This window comes from Miniopterus schreibersii (genome assembly GCF_964146895.1).
Source record: "Miniopterus schreibersii genome assembly, chromosome: 16".
NCBI classification, from domain to species: domain Eukaryota; kingdom Metazoa; phylum Chordata; class Mammalia; order Chiroptera; family Miniopteridae; genus Miniopterus; species Miniopterus schreibersii.
The window spans coordinates 43724250-43744184 of record NC_138116.1 but is presented as its reverse complement, the minus strand read 5'-3'; the positions used below and the strand labels follow the sequence as shown (position 1 = coordinate 43744184).

At 48.0% G+C, this 19935-nt stretch overlaps 1 protein-coding gene across 2 annotated transcripts in view; it reads left to right on the top strand.

Moving 5' to 3' along the window:
• The window catches only part of SLC47A1 (solute carrier family 47 member 1), a 37004-nt gene extending 17518 nt beyond the window's left edge, over positions 1 to 19486 (top strand). For both annotated transcript variants that reach the window (XM_081162332.1, XM_081162331.1), the window contains 13 exons: positions 781 to 823; positions 4565 to 4609; positions 6018 to 6115; positions 6390 to 6487; positions 6592 to 6705; positions 6790 to 6857; positions 10702 to 10810; positions 10929 to 11004; positions 11978 to 12047; positions 12274 to 12406; positions 16188 to 16282; positions 16964 to 17039; positions 18902 to 19486. In XM_081162332.1, the coding sequence (XP_081018458.1) occupies positions 781 to 823; positions 4565 to 4609; positions 6018 to 6115; positions 6390 to 6487; positions 6592 to 6705; positions 6790 to 6857; positions 10702 to 10810; positions 10929 to 11004; positions 11978 to 12047; positions 12274 to 12406; positions 16188 to 16282; positions 16964 to 17039; positions 18902 to 19128 (1252 nt within the window). In that variant the 3' untranslated portion in view covers positions 19129 to 19486. The remainder of the gene's footprint in view (positions 1 to 780; positions 824 to 4564; positions 4610 to 6017; positions 6116 to 6389; positions 6488 to 6591; positions 6706 to 6789; positions 6858 to 10701; positions 10811 to 10928; positions 11005 to 11977; positions 12048 to 12273; positions 12407 to 16187; positions 16283 to 16963; positions 17040 to 18901) is intronic.
• The last annotated feature ends 449 nt before the right edge of the window (positions 19487 to 19935 follow it).

Sequence of the window (19935 nt, the reverse complement as noted above, 5' to 3'; positions counted from 1 at the left end):
CTCGGAAAATTACAAAGGCCAGGGACAAGGCCACACAGCAAGCGCCAGTACGCTTTCCTCAGGCGACTTCCACCAGGTCTAGTGCTTTCCACAGCTGGCACCTAAGATCTAAACCCCCTCCTCACTGCGCGGCTTCAAAGGTAAATAGTTTGGAGAGAAATAAGATTTGCCAACATCCTCCATGCGAGATGGTCGTTTATGGTGTCTATTTGTGGTTTCATGATTATTGACCTTGGTTGCCTGGTCTTCCTGCCCTGCCAGCATTTTAATTGGTTGGGGTGCACCCTTGGCATCAGTGTCTTTCAAAGGTCACCTAGATGATGCTAATATGCTGCCAAGTTTGAGACCCATTGGTCTAGTTAAGAAAGACCTTTAAAAGTCCTCGTCTTAGACCAGTGGCTCTGACCCCAGGGGACATTTGGCAATGTTGGGAGACATTTCTGGTTATCAGAACTGGCAGTGGGGCATCGCTACTGGTAGAAGCCTGAGATGCTGCAAACCACCGTAGGAAGCACAGGAAAGCTCCCCACAGCAGAGAGTGAACCAGCCGTGGTGCCCAGTTTGAAAAATGCTGTCCTAGACCTAAAGACTTGGAAGAACCAAGAGAGGTAATTTGGATTATATGACAAGTTCTATTGTAAAATTTCACATTTGCTTCAGCAGCTCAAGTCCATTAATTTAGAAAGAGCCAAGACTGAAAGGCAGTTACAGCGTTGGCCCTGCCTCCCTTTTCCTTGAAATGGAGACCTCCGTCACTTTCCTTTTCTTTTTATTGTGTAGGCTCACCCATGCCTATGTCCTGACCTTCATGCCAGCTCTTCCTGTAAGTTTTCAAGCGTTACGCTCTTTTCTTTTTGTGGTTCACTGATGAAAAGCAGCTGAGATACCCATGAGCTCAATGAATTGGATCAATCTTGTATGACACACACATGTCTTGTTGGCTCATTCAAGAAAGTGTGGTTTTAATGATGCCCACGAAAGACACAAACATTTGTCCTTCAAGAAATACCAAGGTTAAGGTGACTCCAGTAGGCCACAGTCCTGAACTCACGTAGCTGGAGGGACCTCCGGGATCATGCAGAGAGGAGTTCAGACCTTTTCTTTTGGTACAGGGGTAAATTCTTTCACATCTCAGAATACCTGAGGGCCTCACTCTGAACCTTTAGAGTTTTGGGGGGCTTTTTTGCACTTGCTGAACATGATCACATAGAACCACAGTGTTAGTGCAGTTGTGCGTTGGACATGGTTGCTGTGTGGTTATGTGCTGTGTCGTGATGAACCGTATGCGCAGTGCTGGTCCCATAAGATTATAATGGAGCTTGTGGGGGAGGAGAAACTCTCCTCTACTCTCAGGGTTCTTCTGTTGGTCTAATAATAGACATGGAACAGATTAGCAAGATAAATACCAAATTTAATACATACTATGGATGAAGGAAGGGCCACATACTAAGCCTGACAATCAGCGGAGGCCTGCATGGCAGGACTTACGAACTGAGAGACCTAAAGTCAGCACAGAGTACGGTCTGAAAAGAAACTTCCTAACTAAAAGCGAGTCATGACAGGTAGTCATGTCCTAGGCCAGTATCTTCCCTGACAAAGGTCAATCTTTACCTTGGCTGAGCCTGGCTATTGTCTTTTTTGCATCTAAGATAAAATACCTTTGGAATGTCAGCATAATCCTTTTCCACACCCCTCAGGGCACCATCTGCCACCAGAGCAGAGACCACAAAGCCCCTCACTGTTACCCTGTCCCTCATATACCACCTCTATGTGCTGTAATGTTACTGTCCTGTACCCACCAATGTGAAGGAAGTGTGTCTATTTTACTTTTTATCCACCACCCTCAGAGATTTCTCCCACCTCCCTAATCTATCACAAGTGGATTTCACATAATCCCCTTACATCTTCTCCTTTGATTCTAATGTGCAAAATACGGAGCACAACTGCCATTCTCTAGAGCATTTTCTCAGTCTGTTGAGATTTTGCTTCCTGGCAATTGTCATCCGTTTGACTCAAATGAACTCATAAAAATTCTCTACAGGTTTGGAGAGAATTTCTTATGTCAACAATACATGTGAATGGGAATGTTAGGTACCTGAGAGAGCCAGAGACCCCACATGCAGGAGATGCTCAGACAGAAGGGGGATCTAGGTATATAAGACATTCTGATAGGGACCAGGTGAAGTGTCTCGGGGACTTCAGAGGGTCCCTGCAGGATGATAAAAACAGATGTTCATTAAATAAAGGTTTTCCCTGCCAGGTAGGTGGGTCTAAAAGGCTATTGCTGATAATCCCTTATTTGGGGCGACACCCCTAATTCGAGTTCTAGGTACTAAAGGGAGGAGCAGAAGTTTGTCTTGAACCTGAAGCTAAAATTACCTTTAGCTCAAAACAATCTACACGCCACAGAGACACATCTTGGGTGACTTCTTCTGGGTCCCCACGAGCTGAGGAATCCCTGTCACCTAGTGAAGTGGTAGCTCCCCGAGTGTCGTAGCACATACCATTGTGTTGCCACTGCCCACAGTATTCAGTACAGAAACACGCCGTGCAGGTCTGTGGCCTGGAGCTGTAGGGGAGCAATTTGTCACCCCAAAATACGTCTTTTTGGCATGAGGATTATTTTAGGCTGGTTAATTTTAAGAAACAGCAGATGAGGGAGAAGTTCCGAAAACCAGGGAGAAGTTGCCCTTTGTGAAGTACATTTACGTTGGTAAGGGAGCTCTCCATTGCGAGGGTACAGCCCGGGCTGTAAAAGGAAGAGAGGGATGACTTTATCCCTGGAACCTGAGGACATGGGTCTGGGCTGTCTGTCACCACTTGAGCCAATTAGGCAGAGACAGGGTTGAATGTATATGAGCATTTATTCCAATATTGCCAGCAATATGGGAGAGCAGCAGGATCCATCCACATAAAATATGCTCTACTGCCCTCCCCCATGAGCCTGCTGCTTATATTGGGTAGAAGGACAAAGATCACATGGGAAAGGAGGAATTGCAGGCATGGGGAAGTAGGCAAGGTATAATGTCAACAGCTTGCAAGCAATGTGGGCTGGGGGTTGCAAAGGGCAGGTGCCTCCATGACTCCATTGTTTCAAGAACAAGGCTGTTAATCTTTCCATGAAGATAGGCAGTTCTCAGAAAAGGAGAATGGACAGCATTCCGAGGGTAATTCCCATGTCCCAGGGCGTACAACTCCCAGCCAGTTTAAAAAGTGCTTTTTCTAATTAGAACAGAGCAATCACAGTTAACAGAACATGACTAATATTTCTCATAACTATAGCTAACAATCACGGTCAACAGAACATGATCAGCATCTCTGTCCCTAACATCTCCAGAAACTCTTATCTGTGCAGAAGACAAGGAGTTAAATCCACACTACAACCTGACCCTTGTGACTGATTTTCCTGGTCACTTCCCGTTATTGACTCCCCCACCCCCAATATCTTCTGTCTTCAGCTGAAGATGGGATTTAAGGTGATGCACTCAGCCATTTTGGTGAGTTACTCTGTTTTCTTGGGTCTCTTCCATGTACACAGGAGGTATACATGTTATTAAACTTTAGTTTGTTTTTCTTCTGTTAATCTGTCTTTTATTACAGGGATGTCTCAGCCAAGAACCCAAAATGGTTAGAGGGGAAATTATGTTCCCTCCCTTACAGAGCGATAGGCTATACACCATATAGGCCAGGTGTGCAGTAGGCTGTACCAGCTAAGCTTGTGTAAGTGCGCTCTAGGATGTTCACACAAGGACAAAATCACCTAAGGATGCATGTCTCCTACTGTATTCCCATAGTTAAGCCATGACTGACTGACTATATGAGTTTGCTAGGGCTGCCATAACATAATACCACGGACTGGGTGACTTAAACAGAAATCTACTTTCTCACAGTTTTGGAAGCTGAAAGTCCATGATCAAGGTGTCACAGGGTTGATTTCCTCTAGGCCTTTCTCCTTGGCCCACAGCCACCCTCTTGTCTCTTGTCTTCTTATAAGGACACCAGTCCAGTTGGATTTGGGTGCATCCTAATAGCCTCATTTTAACTTAATCCCATCTTTAAAGACTTCATCTCCAAATACAATCACATTGGGGGTTAGGGTTTCAACATATGAGGGGGGGTGGGTCACAATTCAGCCCTTAAAAGTAGCCACTTGCTCTCCTTAATTGGTATTGTGGTCTTTAATTTATCCTGAGACCTTACAAAGTTTAATATTTATTAATTATTCCACCGGAAAGAACTGTAGCCTAGTCTATAAAAGGAGGCTTCCCTTAGAGTTGCCCAGGGTCTTACTTTACAGCCACTACCTACAGAAGAGTCCTGGCTGTGGGTCCAAAGAAATTGCACTCCTAAACCCAGGGCCATTTGGGTCCTGCTCATTTATAAAAGAGATGTTCAGACACCTTGGCTTTAGACACCCTGCTCTCTCCCTACCCCTCAACCCCTCCTCTGATGCCACAGCTCTGGGGCTCCTTGTGGGAGCAAAGGGCAGTCAAGCAGTGGCTCTCAGCTCTCTCTGCATGACCAGGCCAAAATGTTTACATTCATCTTTATTTTTCTCTCGTAGGTGACATTTCTTTATACATTACAAGTTAAATATTTGCTCGCCCAGGTAATGCAGACTTTTCTTTTTCTTTGTGGGGCTAATGGGAGTTTACAGCTTTCAGGGATTGGGGGCCCTGAAAATATTCAGAGACAAGGGAGACCAGGATGAGGAGCTCACCTGCCAGCTGCTGCCTTAATTCATCTCTTGTGCTTTCTCCTCTGTATCACTTCAGCAGGCTCTTGCCTCACCTCCCTGCTGCCAGTCTTTCCCTGGGCCGGTCGCACACCACACTACTTCTTTTACCTTCTACCTGAAATGCAAATCTGATCACCTAACTCCCTTGCTTAAAACTAACCAGCGTATCCTGATAAATAAGTGGCCCATGTAAATGATTGGCCATGACCCTTGTCCAAGGCCACCTAGACCACCAGAGACAGACATGCAGCTCAGCAGTCAGGTCTTTCAACCCGCAGCATTGAAAGATCAGAGGGGCCTTGGTTTCTCACCAAACAAAGTGGCATTGAGTTCAGTGAAATCCAAAAGCAGCTGTGCATGGGCAGGCTCAGAGCAAAGCAGGCTATGAGCAAAGAAATCAGTGCCAGGTCTGCACGCTCTCCACCAAGGTTCTCTCTCCTTGGAAACTGCAAAGCTTAAATGGATGTCAATTGCTGTGTCCAGGAGCTCATGTGAAGCTTTGCCCCTGGGTTGGAAATCAAGGCTGCTTTGTTTGTGTGAAACTGACTTCAACCCTCCAGGCAAGAGTTTTATTTTTACTGATATGATTTGACACAGCAAGATTTTTTTACAGATGTGGTTTTAGAGAACCAAGTTTCTCTGAGATAAGAAAGTAGTAGTCATTCAAAGAAGGGGTGAGATGACCCTAGAGTTGGGAGACATGGTATTTCCTATTAACTTCACAGCTGGCCTTATCTAGTCGGTTATTATATCCTGATACAGGGCAAGACAGCTGTTCACTTCCTTAGTCCAATGCCATTTTACTCTCACGCCTTAAGTCTTAGTTTGAGATGCCAAATAAGACTGGATGTTTCTGCCCCTGTACTTATGGATGGAGCCAAATATGATGGAATACATTCCACATTCCAGTTTCATAGGCTCTTCTTAGATCAATTTTCCACATTTCAATATTGGTTGAGAAACTGCTGTACTTCCACCCACAGTCTGAGGTGGAAAGTAATTGTTTATCCTTTTCAATCCCTGCTGGTCTTCGCACTCTTGTAGCCACGCCATTTCTCCTCTTCCCCCCTGCTGCCTCCCCACCTCCTGCCCACGTCTGTCTGTGGCCAGAGCTGTTCTTCGTGGCTCAGAGAGGAGGGAGAGGAGGTGCTGGGAGGGTGGGAAGGGAAGGGCAGCAAGGACAGGCGTCCACAGCTGGGATGTCTGGCTCGCCCCGACATCCTGTCACACAGTCCTGTTCCATGGGTCTCCAGCAGGGTGCGGTCTCTCCCCGTTTTAGGGAATCCTGCTGCCCCAGATCCTAACGGGAGTGGCAGCCAACCTCGTCAATGCCCTTGTCAACTATCTCTTTCTCCATAAACTGCATCTTGGGGTGATGTGAGTACAACCAATTCTTGGGACAGGGAGAAGGCATGACCCGCATGTGACTTTTCCAGGGAGATCGGGGAGAGTGAGACCTTTACCTGGTCGTTGTGTCCACGTGTGGACCACTCTGGAAAACATGGCCGGGGATGGAGAGTAATGCTGCTCTGGGAAGACCGTCTCAGTGCCTGCCACAGATACCCCAGCAAGGGATGGGTGCTCCCCTTGTTAAGTGAGGCTGGGGGAGGGGGAGGACGGCGCCTCCCCTCACCGGGACTGTTCTTCCCAGGGGTTCAGCACTGGCAAACTTGATTTCCCAGTTCTCCCTGGCTCTGTTCCTCTTTCTCTACATCTTATGGAAGAAACTGCATCAAGCTACCTGGGGAGGTAAATGCTGTCTTCTGTTTTCCAACCTGGACGTGGGTTGTCTGGGGTTGAGCTCCAGGCCGATTACCAGATGTGTTGTAAATGTGTCTGTGTCCCGCCTGCAGGGTGGTCCCTTGAGTGCCTACAGGACTGGGGCTCCTTTTTCCACCTGGCCATCCCCAGCATGCTCATGCTGTGCATGGAGTGGTGGGCCTACGAGATCGGGAGCTTCCTGAGCGGTCGGTGTGAGGGCAGAGGGTGACGGCTGGTGGAAGTATGGGGGCCCTGTCCAGAGCACGGTACCAGCTGTCTCTCTCCCTCAGGTATCTTGGGCATGGTGGAGCTGGGGGCCCAGTCCATCGTGTATGAACTGGCCACTGTTGTGTTCATGGTGAGTGTCCAAGATGGGTCATGTGGGGGTGCTAGATGTGTCTCTTGAAAGAGCCCTAAGATAAGCATAGGCATTCATAACATTCAGTAATAATTAGTGAAATGATTCAAGAAAGGAAAGTGTATCCTAGAACCTGAAGGGGTCCTTTGGTTGGTGGGGCCTTCCTGCGAGCTGAGCAGGGTTGGGGAGCTCCAAATGGCCCGCTCACTGCTGTCTCCATCCCCTACCACGGTTCACATCTGAGAGGTTTCACTTGGTTACCATACTTGCCAAACAGCTGTGGCACACAAACGCCTTGAGGGCAGGTAGGGCATCAAGGGCGACAGCGCTGGATTTATGTCTCACCAAGCCCTGCTCCTGCCCGGGTCGGATGCTTCTTAAAACTTGGTGTGACCACTCCTCCGTTAGACCCAAAAGAATCGGCAGCAGAGTCCGGAGCAGGTGTGTGCGCCTGTGTTCACAGCAGCATTATCCGTGGTGCCCAAACGGTGACGCAGCCCAGTGTGGGTCCACGGGAGAACGGCTTCAGAGAACGTGGGCTGTCCCCACAGCGAGTGTTCATGAAGCCGCGAAGAGGAAGGACATGTGATACGCTAGAGAAGAACCCCAGCTGTTAGAGGCTTTCTTTTTCCTTTGTTTTCTGAAAACATCAACTGGAAGTTCTGATGGGCTCTCTTCTCTAGCTAGCAAGAGTCACTTTAGAAAAAGGCACTGAAGCCACCGTGTGTTTTGGCATCTTTTGAGGCATCTCACACCTCAATCCCCACCCACAGATTGATATATATATATATTATCTTTATTGATTTCAGACAGAGGAAAGAAGAGGGAGAGAGAGATGAAACATCAATGATGAGAGAGTCATTGATCGGCTGCCTCCTGCACGCCCCCGACTGGGGATGGAGCCCACAGCCCGGGCATGTGCCCTGACCGGGAATTGAACTGAGATCTCCTGGATCCTAGGTCGATGCTCAACCGCTGAGCTATGCCCGGCTGACCAGATTGGTTATATTTTAAAACTACATTTTCTGTTTGTTTTTTTTAAAGAATCATTCCCTTGAGGACTTTTTTTTCTTTCTATTCTTGGCAGAATCTTTTAACCCGTATTTGTTACTTTTTATATTTATATATATTTTAGATTTTAGTAAGTTCAAGAACTGTATCTACTCACAATGCTAATGGTAAGTACAGGGTGTTCCACTGTATGTAGTATAAATTTTACAGTGATCTCCTGCTCCTGAATATTTAGTTTGTTTCCAATGTTTCAAGATTAATAATAACACTTTAATGAACATCTTAGGACAAATATCTTTGTATACTTGTTTGATCATTTCATTAAGACAAATTCCTAAATGGGAAATGTAATTACAGTTTTAAGTATTTTGCACACTGTATATTGCCATGTGCTTTCCAACAGGCTTATAAGAATTTATATTTGTTTTTCCCTAATCAAAAGATTTTTACCTTTTACTAATATTAACCAGTTGTTTACATTTCACCACATATACTTGCTTGCACTGCCTATCTATGTATCTGTCTATCTACCTATCTCCCCAATTTGTATTCAAATTCCTTCCATTGTTCTGATACTGTCCTTTATAACTTACCCCCCTGGCATCCAGGCGCCTGCCTCTTCAGTGTCCTTTAATCTAGAACAGATCCTCAGCCTTTCTTTGTCCTTCTTGGCCTTGAGCTTTTAGAAGAATAGAAGCTATTACATGCAGACTTTCCCTCAATCTGTTGTTGCTGATTCTTCTTCATGAACACATTCTGACTCTACATTTGATGTGGATTTGATATAGGAAGCAATTAGACAGACATGAGCCAAGTAGAAATGATAAGACAGGTACCGCCCGGCCGGGCGTGGCTCAGCGGTTGAGAATCAACCCATGAACCAGGTAATCAGGGTTCGATTCCCGGTCAGGGCACATGCCCAGGTTGCGGGCTCCGTCCCCAGTAGGAGGCATGCAGGAGGCAGCCCATCAATGACTCTCATCATTGATGTTTCTCTCTCTCTCTCTCTCCCTCTCCTTTCCTCTCTCTGAAATCAATATATATATATATTTTTTAAAAGCAAAAAAAAAGTCAGGTATGGAAGGTCACCAGTGAGGAAAACCCTGGGTGCCTAGCCATGGACAACTTGTAGGGTGAGACCTCACCCCTAGGGTGACCTTTCCTCCCCTAGCATGTCGCTGGTCATGCAGTAGACCCCCTTAGAGGAGGAACAAGGGAGCCAGAGAATAGCCTCATATGACTCCCATACTAGTCCTTTATAGCCATGCTAAGCATTAAGCCCCAGACATAACATCTAGGTCTCAGTTGTGTTTCAGCTCCAGGGCAGGTGGGGTGATGCCCTGGCTGACACCAGGACCCTTGCCCTGGTGCCAATTAATCAGTAGAGACTATGACCCTGAAAGGACACACCCTGAAAGAAAAACTGATGAATATTCTGAACTCAAAGACAAAGGACTCAGTGTGCACTCTCTCTCTCTCTGGGGCACACAGGTGCCTCTCCCTTCTTCTCCCAGGCGAGTTATCTTTGCCTTTCTCTCTCCTAAGCAATAAGGGCCCTTCCTCTGCCTCTGTAACTTGTTTCCTGAGCCCACGAAGCCCAGATGGCTCACTTCTTCCATGGTTAACTTCTTCTACCTTTGTGACTTTCTAAGTAAGCTTTCTCTTATAGTTTGAACCCCCTGGCTCTGGATTCTTTCCCAGCCAAACTCAAAAACTGACGTTGCTGAACCAAGGTCTAACATCTCGTGGCATTTCACAAATTTGTCCCATTATTGGTGATATTAACTGACTGCTTGGTTAAAGCACTGTATGCCCGGTTTCTCCACCGTCAAGACACTCTCTTTTTCATTGTGATTAATAAATAATTTATTAGGAGATCCATGTGTTTGCTCCCACGAGGGACTAGTCTCCCATTTCTTTTATATACCTCACTCTGTCAAATTTTCTATAGCTCTGTCCTTTAAGCGATCCTGATTGTAAGGCAAAATCCATGTCTAAATGAGTGATAAATCTTTTTCCTTGATTAATACTAATTTCTCAAGTGGCAACTTTTTAGATAATAGTAATAGCTAATTTTTACTGAGCAATTACTATGTGTGATGCTCTCTTCTAAGTAGTTAGCACGTGTGAACTCGTTTAATCCTGAGAATAACGCTGATATGTAGGCACTATGATGAGGTCTCTTTCACAGATAACAGCTCTTTCTCTAGTGAGGGTAAGCGGCCTGCCCAGGGTCACACAGCTGACAGGTGACTGAACCAGGACTTGAACCCAGCAGCCTGGCTTCAGGAGTCCTGTTCTAACCGCTAGGCCATGCTGCCCTCCTGCATCGCCTTTAGCACCGCCTCTGCCCTTGGGGAAGGCAGCGCTGCTCTCAGCTTGCTATGCGTCTTTCTGTTTTCATAAGTTCTTCTTATTCAACATTTGCGGGGGGGAGGGGCCGCCGTGTTAGGATTCTGTCTTCTGAACTTGCTCCCTTGACAGTCTTTCGGAGCAGACCTATCCTGGGCTCCTGGCAGGCCACCCTTCCACACCCAGAGGGCCAGTGTGACCGCAGGGCCTCCCAGCGCCCGGGGAGGAAGCTCTGTAGAAAAGCCAGGCTTCTGACAAGGATCACAGCCCAGGGCTCTGGGTTCCATGTTAGCTTGGGGGCTTCCAGCCAGACACAGGATGTTGCAAATTACTCTTCTTACAACTTTAGGACCAAGCTTGACCAATGAGGAGTGAAGCACGATGCGCCTGGTCCCTCTTCTCGGGGCAGGTGCATGGAGGCTCAGGGCGGAGCTGAGAGGCAGGGCTGCTTTCCTGTTCTCATGTTCCCTTCTCCTTGTAGGTACCTACAGGCTTCAGCGTGGCAGCCAGTGTCCGCATTGGGAACGCGCTGGGCGCTGGGAACATCGAGCAGGCCAAGAGGTCCTCCGTGGTCTCTGTGCTGGTCACAGGTGCTTCAACTTTTCAGTCAATGACTCACCTGAGCCTCGGTGCCCGGGAAACTCGGGCTCCCGGGAGTTCCCTGCAGACTTCCTTTTCATGGCTGTTTCTCTGTCATTTTACCTGCAGAGCTCTTTGCTGTAACCTTTTGTGTCCTGCTGTTAAGCTGTAAGGACCTTGTGGGGTACATTTTCACCACTGACGGGTGAGTGCTGAGATGTTCTTGAAATGTGAAGTCTGTGGTAGAGAGATGGTCGGGCAGATGCATTAGCACTGGGCCTCCTGGGGGTGTTGCGTCTTAGAGGGTTCCTGCGTCACCTGCAAAATCAGAAACTCACCGATGTTACCTGGGAAGAACGGATTAGGTGAAGGAGCTAATCTATAGCCTAGAGTGCAGATTTAATGGGCACCGGTGGTGATGTTTGCTTCTGGTTTTCATCAGCGCTGAACAAGCCCAGACCGTGATAAGAATTGTTGCCTGTGAGGGGAGGTGATGGCAGTGGGAGGATTGGGACACTAGTGGAAGAAAGAGTCTCCTTGATTTCTTTTTCATATTGTTTGATTTCTTTTAACCATTTGCACGCTACCTACTCAAAAGATAAAATGAATTTTGAATAAAAGAACTGTATTTCTGCCCTTTATTGGTGAGGGTAATCATCTTGTTCAGGGCCAGATTAATTCATTCAACAAATACTTATTGCCAGACGATGTTCTAGGTTTATTTGTTAGTTAATCGAAAATATGATGAATTTTTTGCCTCTCCAGGTCATGGCAGCATTTTTCTAGTCTCCCTTAGAGTGTGGGCATTAAAATCCAGGTCTCTAGCTTTAGAGGTTAGGGCCCATTCCTGGGAACCAAAGAGAACTCTGTAAACTGTACCTGTGTATTTATAACGTGCCAGCCTTGGTTCCATAGAGAGAAACTTGATTCTTCTGTTGTGCTTCATCCAAACATACAGAAAGACATGTGGCGCCAAACCACTTGCCTTAACTGTCTATAAATCACGAGATACAGTGTAGAGCTGGTTTCCTCTACAGGCCAGGAAACACTAGCATCGCCCCTGAACGGGATGAAGCCTCTTTAGTTTTACACAGAAACCGACGGCAGTCGCCAGGAACTGTAGAGTTTACTTTTCCAAACCTGTCTCCTGATCACTATGTGCTTTCTTTTCCTAACAGAGAAATCGTCGCTCTAGTGGCTCAAGTGGTTCCAATTTATGCTGTTTCCCATCTCTTTGAAGGTCTTGCTGTAAGTCTTAGGCAGTAGCCCCGTAAGCACCTTTACGATCTATGTGTTTCTGCTGCTGATGGGAAACTGAAACAGAGAAGGGGGGAGGTAGGTAATAGTGAATATTTTTGTATCTGCTTTACAAGAGCACTGGCCTGGAAGAGGCCCACGGAGGGCGCAGCCTGGGGATCAGGGTCTTTCAGACGCTGCGGCGTTGCCCCCACTGATGGACGTTGTCTGCCCACAGTGCACAGGGGGTGGCATCCTGCGGGGAAGTGGAAATCAGAAGGTCGGAGCCATCTTTAATGCCATTGGGTACTACGTGATTGGCCTCCCCATCGGGATTTCGCTGATGTTTGCAACCAGACTGGGAGTGATGGGTAAGCTCGCACCCGGGGCAGGCAGAGCTGTTCCTCGTGGCCCTGAATGGCTGTCAGAGCCTGTAGGCATCCACTGAGAGCTCTGGAACTTTCCAGCTTTTCCATTTCATTCCGTGTCCTGTCAGAGAGACCAGGGAGGGGCAGGAGGGAGCCAGAGGCCCGGGGCCGCCTGTTCGTGCCCGCTGCCCAGGTGGACCCTCTTCCACGTTTACAGCGTGAGTGGAGCACGGTGACCCTTCTACTCATCTCCCTGTCCCACGCCATCGAGCGCCCACCTCCTCAAAGGTGTTGTGCAGGGACTGCGGCCGAAGCCTTCAGGAATGTGCCTCTGTGGCTCGAGCTCTGCCCTTCGGCAGCAGCCCTGTATGGTGAGCCCCCTAGAGCAAGTCTGCCCGACTCGCCGGGCCACCAGAAACGGGCCATGCTGGAGTGCTGGGGCCGAGGCAGGGAAGCCACGGGACGGCCTCGGTGTGACTCTTACAGAACTGTGGGAGCATCTGCGGTGGCTTTTTACATCCTGGAGCAATGCCCGTGTCTTAGCCAGTGCACCTGGCAGCGTTCACAGAGGGCGGTGCATAGGGAACGATCCTAGAGCTGTGCCTTCAGTGTCACCTTCATCACCATTTTGCAAGCTGCACCTCCAGCCCAGTACAACCTGTTAAGCCATGAGTCTTGCGGGTCTCCCCATAAGGCTATGGGTGTGATGTGTGAACAGCACAGAAGGCAGGCAGGGGTGGAGGGGACCTCTTCATCACCTCACCACATTTGGGGGAAAGAACTTAATCTGCAGGATATGAAATTACCAGAGCTAATTTTTTAAACAGTAGGGAAAGAAATGACTGCCCAACTTTGGTTTCTAAAATAATAATCTGGAATACATTGGCAATTAACAATTAATTCTATTAATGTTTGAACGCATTGTCTTTGGACGCCGCCGTGGCTGACGCAAGCCTGGTTTGTTTTCATCCACCAGCATTTGGCAGGTTCACAGGCGGTGAAAAGTCATCTGATACCTAGAGTGAACTTGCAGTCCAAAGTGTCCCAGTAGGTTGCACATTTTTTTCTCAAGTTCAATAATATTTTAATGAAAAATACATAAGATGTACAAAGAATGAAGTTGCCAATGCAAAGTTCACTGGGCTTGCATTGTGGTGCAGAAAATTATTTAGCTAAGTTTCTGGCATTACTCATATTTCAGATTTGACAATGGCAGAGCTAAGGGCAATGTTAAAGGAATCCACTTAGAAATATAGATGCATCTATGTTCCGAGTGCTGTACTAGGTCCACTAATTCATTTAACAAACATACCTACTATGTGCAAAGTACAGGCAGTGAAGAATCACTTAAAAGAAATGCTGGGGTCCAAACTTCTAAACTATGTAAGTCCTGGGGATGTGGTGACTATAGCTTACTATACTATACTGTATACTTGAAAGCTGGTAAGAGAGTCTCTCTCAAAAGCTATCATCATAAGAAAACACTGTAACTATGTGTGGTGACGGCTTTTACCAGACTCACTGAGGGGATCATTTACAATAGTTGACCCTTGAACAACATGTATTTGAACTGTGCAGGCTCATTTATATGGATTCTTTTTCAATAAATACAGTCAGCCCTTCATATCTGCAGATTTCGCATCTGTGGATTCAACCAACCGTGGGTCAAAAACAGTACTTTTGTATTCCCAGTAGCATCTTCCCAGCTGTGGACTGAAAACACTGTTTTGACTCATGGTTGGTTGAATCTGAGGATGCAAAGGGCCACCTGTGGGCAAGCTTGGGAGAGTTGAGACTTACACGCAGATTTCGGACTGTGCAGGAGTCTGTGCCTTCACTCCCCGCACTATTCAAGGGTCACCTGTCTATACAAGTATTGAATCAGTATGTTGTCCGCTGGAAACGAAGATAATGCTGTGTGCCAATTACATCTCAATAGAAATCGTTGGGGAATATGGGGCGGTGGGGGCTCTGTGACAAGACAGCAGTCAGTCTCTGCCACCCACTACTTAAAAAATAAAAGTGTAGTGCTAACTGGGTTTGAGTACTGTGTCGCCTCTGGTAGGGCTGGCAGTGTCCCTGCGCAGGGTGCCCAGAGGCGCATCAGAACGCCGCAGGTTCCCATGGGCAACCCGGGCCATCATGAGGACCATCAGAATTCCCTGGAGGCTTTTCAGATACAAATTCCTGGGTCCGGCCCGGGACTCTCATACTCATCCTGTCTTAGGGCTCTTAGGTTGAGTCAGACGGCAATCTTTTAAATAGTGTATCATGAAATTCCTGGACATCTAATTCATAACTTTCAAATTGCGGCTGGAAGATGCTTTTAAAGATGGTCAGGGTGAGCTTGTAGTTTCTATGGATTGGGAACAGTGGATTGGATATATACGTGCTTTTATCAGTCCATTACAGGAGTGGCGGGTAGTCACTAGCTTTATTCTAAATATCAGGCTGATCACACCTGAAAATGTGATATGGGAGTGACTGATTCCAAGGAACAGAGTTGTAACAAACAAACCTACTAACAAAACACTGAATCTGGGCACATCTACCTTTAAACCATTAACCCAGCCTGGCCACCTTACCTTTATTTACCCAGATTCAGAAATAAGCAAAGACGAACCCACTGAGACCAGCAGGGGCCATTTACTCAGAGCTTGTTCTAACAGGCCCTCAGCCACCCACATTGCGTTTAGGCAGAGACTTAGGGGCAGGCGCAGGAGTGGGAGAGCTTTACAGTGGGACAGAGGGAAGGCTCGGGGGCCCTGATGGAGGCTGTCGTCCGGGGAAGCTGGAGGCAGGCTCACTAGGAGTGGGCGTCCTGTGTGATTGGTCAGGGGTGCGTGTTTGGCTTTCCCTGGCTGGCCCTAAGTTGGAAGCAGGGACAAAATTTAAGGAAGCTGTCAGTTATTGACCAAGTTCTGGCCATTTTGGGTCAATTGTTGCAGAAGTTATTATTTCCTTTCCTAGGCTGTCCCTAGCAATAGCCATCTGGCCTCCCCAAGACTAAAGCAGGGCAGACTGGCTTTCTGGGATGCATATTGCAGATAAGGGTCGGTTTTGGGGACAGGTTGCTTTAGGCTGTGAGTCGAAGTTCTATTTTTCATATGATTTGACCTTTGTCTGTATATTTATTCTCTCACAGCTGTGGTTAGAGTTTCTGATGGCATCAGTTCACTGTGGACCAAAACCCCTCGTCCCTTGGGGTCTCCCTCTGCTTTTGTGTGGGTTTATTAGGTAGAATAGAGTTTGTTTGGAACTTCGGGATCTACAAGGCTTTTCCCATCTGCCTGGTCCACTCAGCCCCTCCTCCTGTGGAACCGTCTCTCGGCAGGTAGCCCTCTGCAGGGAGCTCCCGAAGTTTGCGCCCAAAGCAAGTAAGATTCTGCTGGTAGCTCCCAGGGAGAGAGCTTTAGTGCTTCAGGCGGCCGCTCACGGCTGCACGAAGTGTTGGCTCCCTTTTTTGGGTACGACAGGGCATAGCAGTTTGGTGGTACTATTAGAAATAGGAAGTTGTTGGTCCTGGAAATTTCCTTTCCTTATAACTGTCAATTTTCTTAATATGATTCTGAACATTTGTTCTGCAATCCAAACCCCAAGAAGTAGCCTCAGGGAGCCCTGGGCCTCCCAGAACCTTCGGAAAACAAACGGAGATAGCAGGATAGAGGCCTCAGGCTCAACCTCAGCCTGGGAATCAGATTCTGAGAAGATAAGAGAAACATACTCCCCGATGGGTGTCTGGCTTTCCGTTGCATTAACCTCTATTAAATATTTCCACTTCCAGGCTTGTGGGCAGGGATCATCATCTGTACCATCTGTCAAGCTGTGTGTTTTCTAGCCTTTATTGCTCGGCTAAATTGGGGGAAAGCCTGTCAACAGGTAACTATGCTTATTGGCGACTTCTCCTCCCCCTCCTGGCCCCCTCCCTCCCTCCCTCTCTCTCTCATTTTGGAAGGTTCGCTTCTTTTTATCACAGATGCTACCTTGTTGTTGTTATTGTTTTAGCTGCATCTAATTCAGACTTGAAGGGCCATACGACCCTTGCTTTACCCATTCCCCTTTTTTATTCATTGAATAGAAAAATTGGGGGCTCCTTTCATGCTAGGCTACCTCCCTTGTGTCTGAAAAGCCAATTTCAGGACAAAATTTGGACCTGAAAAGGTGGTATGCCATCACATTTATCCTAATACTGTTTTTCATGATCCCAAAATATTCCATTAAGATACTTGTGTGCATCTTTCTCCCCAACTTTCTAAGGTCAGTGGGGTCTGAAAAATAGGTGACAGGTAAATGTGATGAAGGAAAAAGAAGGGTAACTATAAATGGTCTCGGTCCCCACCTTCCCCTCATCTTGTGCTTTTCTGCCCCACCTTCCCCCACCCACTGACCCATGTCAGTTACTGTGAAAGGTGATTCCGTGCTTGTGAACTAGAGAAGCTCCAGTGCTACACGTCAGTTAAAGAAAATGGCTTGGCTTTTCCGAAACTGGGGAGTCAGGTCAAGTCCTTTCGCCACACCGTGGTAGAGCCTTGTGGATTTACTTTGCACTTCATCTCGCAGGCTCAGGTACACGCCAACATGAAACTAACTGCGGCCCAGGATGGGACTTCGCTGTCTCAGGACTTACTTGACCCAGGTATGATATAACTGCCCCACTCTTGGAACAGCCTCTCCAGGTGGTCCCAGAGGGGCCATCTGTGGGACGCGACGAGATTGCTGCTGTGGGTTCCCATTTAAATAAGGCCAGAAACAGCCCATTTGAGGTAAACAGACTTGAGATTCGCTGCTCCAGCTCCAGACACTAACATGCTGCTCCAGGCGACTGACGCGCGGGAGCCACTTCCCCGGCTAATCACGGCGCTGCGCGCGGCCGGTCATTCCCGACGCTGCTCATCCTGTGCTTTGACTTCACCCTGGAAGCTGACCTTTGTATGTTTGTTTCTATGGGTTCTCCTGTTCATCAGGCAAACGTGGGATTTAAACAGATTATTGTGGACTGTTGCTCTGACAAACATCACACGAATGTCTTTCCCCTTCTTCCGTCCGCTTGGTAATGCCCCAGGTTCCCAGGTCCTCAGGCTCTCAGTCCCGCGCTCACGCGTGTCCTTCTGCGCCTTTATAAGGGGAACCCTCTGAGTTCATAGGTTGGCCGAGTTACAGTCAGTGGTCAGCTCTGTTGTTTCTGCCGTATCTCACTCGTGTTGTCTAGTCTCCCATGTGCCTGGTTATCCCTGATTGTGTCCCAGACTTTTTGTATTTGAAAATTGTTTGTTGAAGTAATTTGAGGCCTAAGATGGTGTTGCCTGTCTTCGGAGGGGATTTTCCTTTGCTTCTAACATGTAGGGTTACTGGCAGTCTAGAGCAATTTCAGAGATGGAAGTTTCCGGACCACCCAGCCGACCCAAAGGCGACCAGTGTGAGGACTGGCTGACTTCTGGTTCGTCCTTAATTCTTGGATGCAGCCCTTCAGAGTCCAACCTGAAGTACAGAGGGGTTAACCTTGGAAGGTGCTGAGCTCTCCAAAGCACTGCTCCGTCCAGATGGAAAACTCTCAGATCAAAAGTGGCCCCAAATCCTGGCTCACTTGTTTGGGTTTCCACCTGCCCCTAGATCTTGCCCTGGTGACTGACTTTTCATTACATTGTTAGTGCTGTGACACCTTTAAGATGGTGTTTTTCACTTGTTTTCCCAGCTTTCACAATTATCTTTAGAGAAGTGGCTGGTCCAAGTTTTCTGCCAAGCACCCTTTGTAAAAAGCCAGGATAGTAACAGCACTTACCTCACACGTCTGCTGTGAGAGTGAGTGGGCTCACACCCGGGAAAGGCTTCCTGCTAAGCAAGCATTTTGTGAACGTAAGATATCATTCTACCTGAAATTATTTTCGTTCCGAACTCCGAGAGCACTGTAGCATCCCTCATACCCATTCATGCTCATGAAGAGTCAGGGTCAATCCTGCTCCTGTTCCATTAGGTCATCTGCCTTTACGCTCTCTTGGGAAGCTTTTAGGATATCTTTCTTACTCTTACTATTCTGCAGTGTCATGAGGCTAAATCCAGCCTGAGTCACTGTCCCGCCGAGTATACAGCAGGCCTCGGTGAGCATTCGCGTCCCGTCAGTTATGTGAATGGCCTCAGATGATTTCTTAGGTTGTCTTCTCTGCCAGCCTTCTTTTCCTGAGGTGGTTACACAGGTGTTGGCTCCTTGGAAATTCCTCCTGTGAATTTTAACTTCGAGTGCTGCCACCTTTCCCCAGTTCTTGCGGCGGGCAGAGCTCCCTGGAGGCCCAAGCGGCCGCAGCAGGACCCGGCCAGTGCCTGTGACTGAGTGAATGGAGAACGCCTGAGATAGAATTTCTTTCACTTACCTAGCGCAGCAACAGCTTCTGGAATAAACTTCCTCCCCGCTAGTAACATATAATACACATCACCTTTTATATCTCTTTTATGCTGATGGAAAAAGTCCTTTTAAGCTGCTAACTAAGTTCCTTTTCCCCTCAGTGGGCCCTGAAAACCATGGAGAAGTTGTAATGAAAGACGTTGAAAAAAAAGATGAGACCCAGTTGGATCAGCAGTTGCACCAAGAAGAACACCTTCGGGTCCACCCAAAGGACCTGACAAAGTTGACTGGGAAGCAGTTGGCACTGAGGCGAGGGCTCCTGCTCCTAGGGGCCATTGCGGTCTTGCTGGTGGGGCTTTTAGTGAGAGTCTGTGTCAGAACTCAGTGACGTGGCGCCAGAGAGTCAGGGCAAGTCATACTCTTGAGCTCACAGCAAATAATTCATAGGCCCAAAGGTGGGAACTGGCTTTCAGTTAAGGTAATTCAGCTGTGCCCATGGGCTTTAAGAATTGAGAGTTCAGAGATATATTTTCTAATGAAAAAAACCAAACTAAGGTAAAAACTATGTTCTGGTCTAAGACAATGTCTGGCAAGTTACAGTAGAGGAATAATTCATCCACCGCTGCCTCAACCAAGGACCACCGTGTGCTGACGGCTTTGATATTCTGCTGTTTTTTTAGCTACAAACCCATGTACGGAATGCTTAAGGATCGCTGCTATCTGAACGACTTAAAATACGTTATAATAATCTCTCTGTGTGCCTTAAGATTATTATTCGTGGGAAGTATCTGTTAATGCTCATTTGGGGGCCAGAGCTCAGGCCCTGAGGGCACAGGAGATCTTAAGAAATGAAAAGAAGACAGGTTTTTGGGAAGGGAGTCGGGGCACTGCTGGGCGCGCCCCGGGTTCAGGGCCGTCACTGCCTGCGCTGGGCGGCAGAGGCTGGCAGAGGCTGGCAGAGGCTGGGAGGGGCACGGGGCAGGCGAGGCCCCGGGGACCGGAGCGGCGGGCGTCCCGGAGACCACGGGGCGCGGGGTGGCTGCAGGGGGTCGGCCCTCGCCACCCCGGGAGCGGGCCTGTAGGGCGGGGGGCAGGGCGGGGGCCCGCGGGAGGGAGGCGCGCGGGCCTGCTTGCGGCTCGCGGTGCTTGTCCGCGGGAAGCCGCGGGCTTTTGGTGGCTCACGTGGCGCGTATCG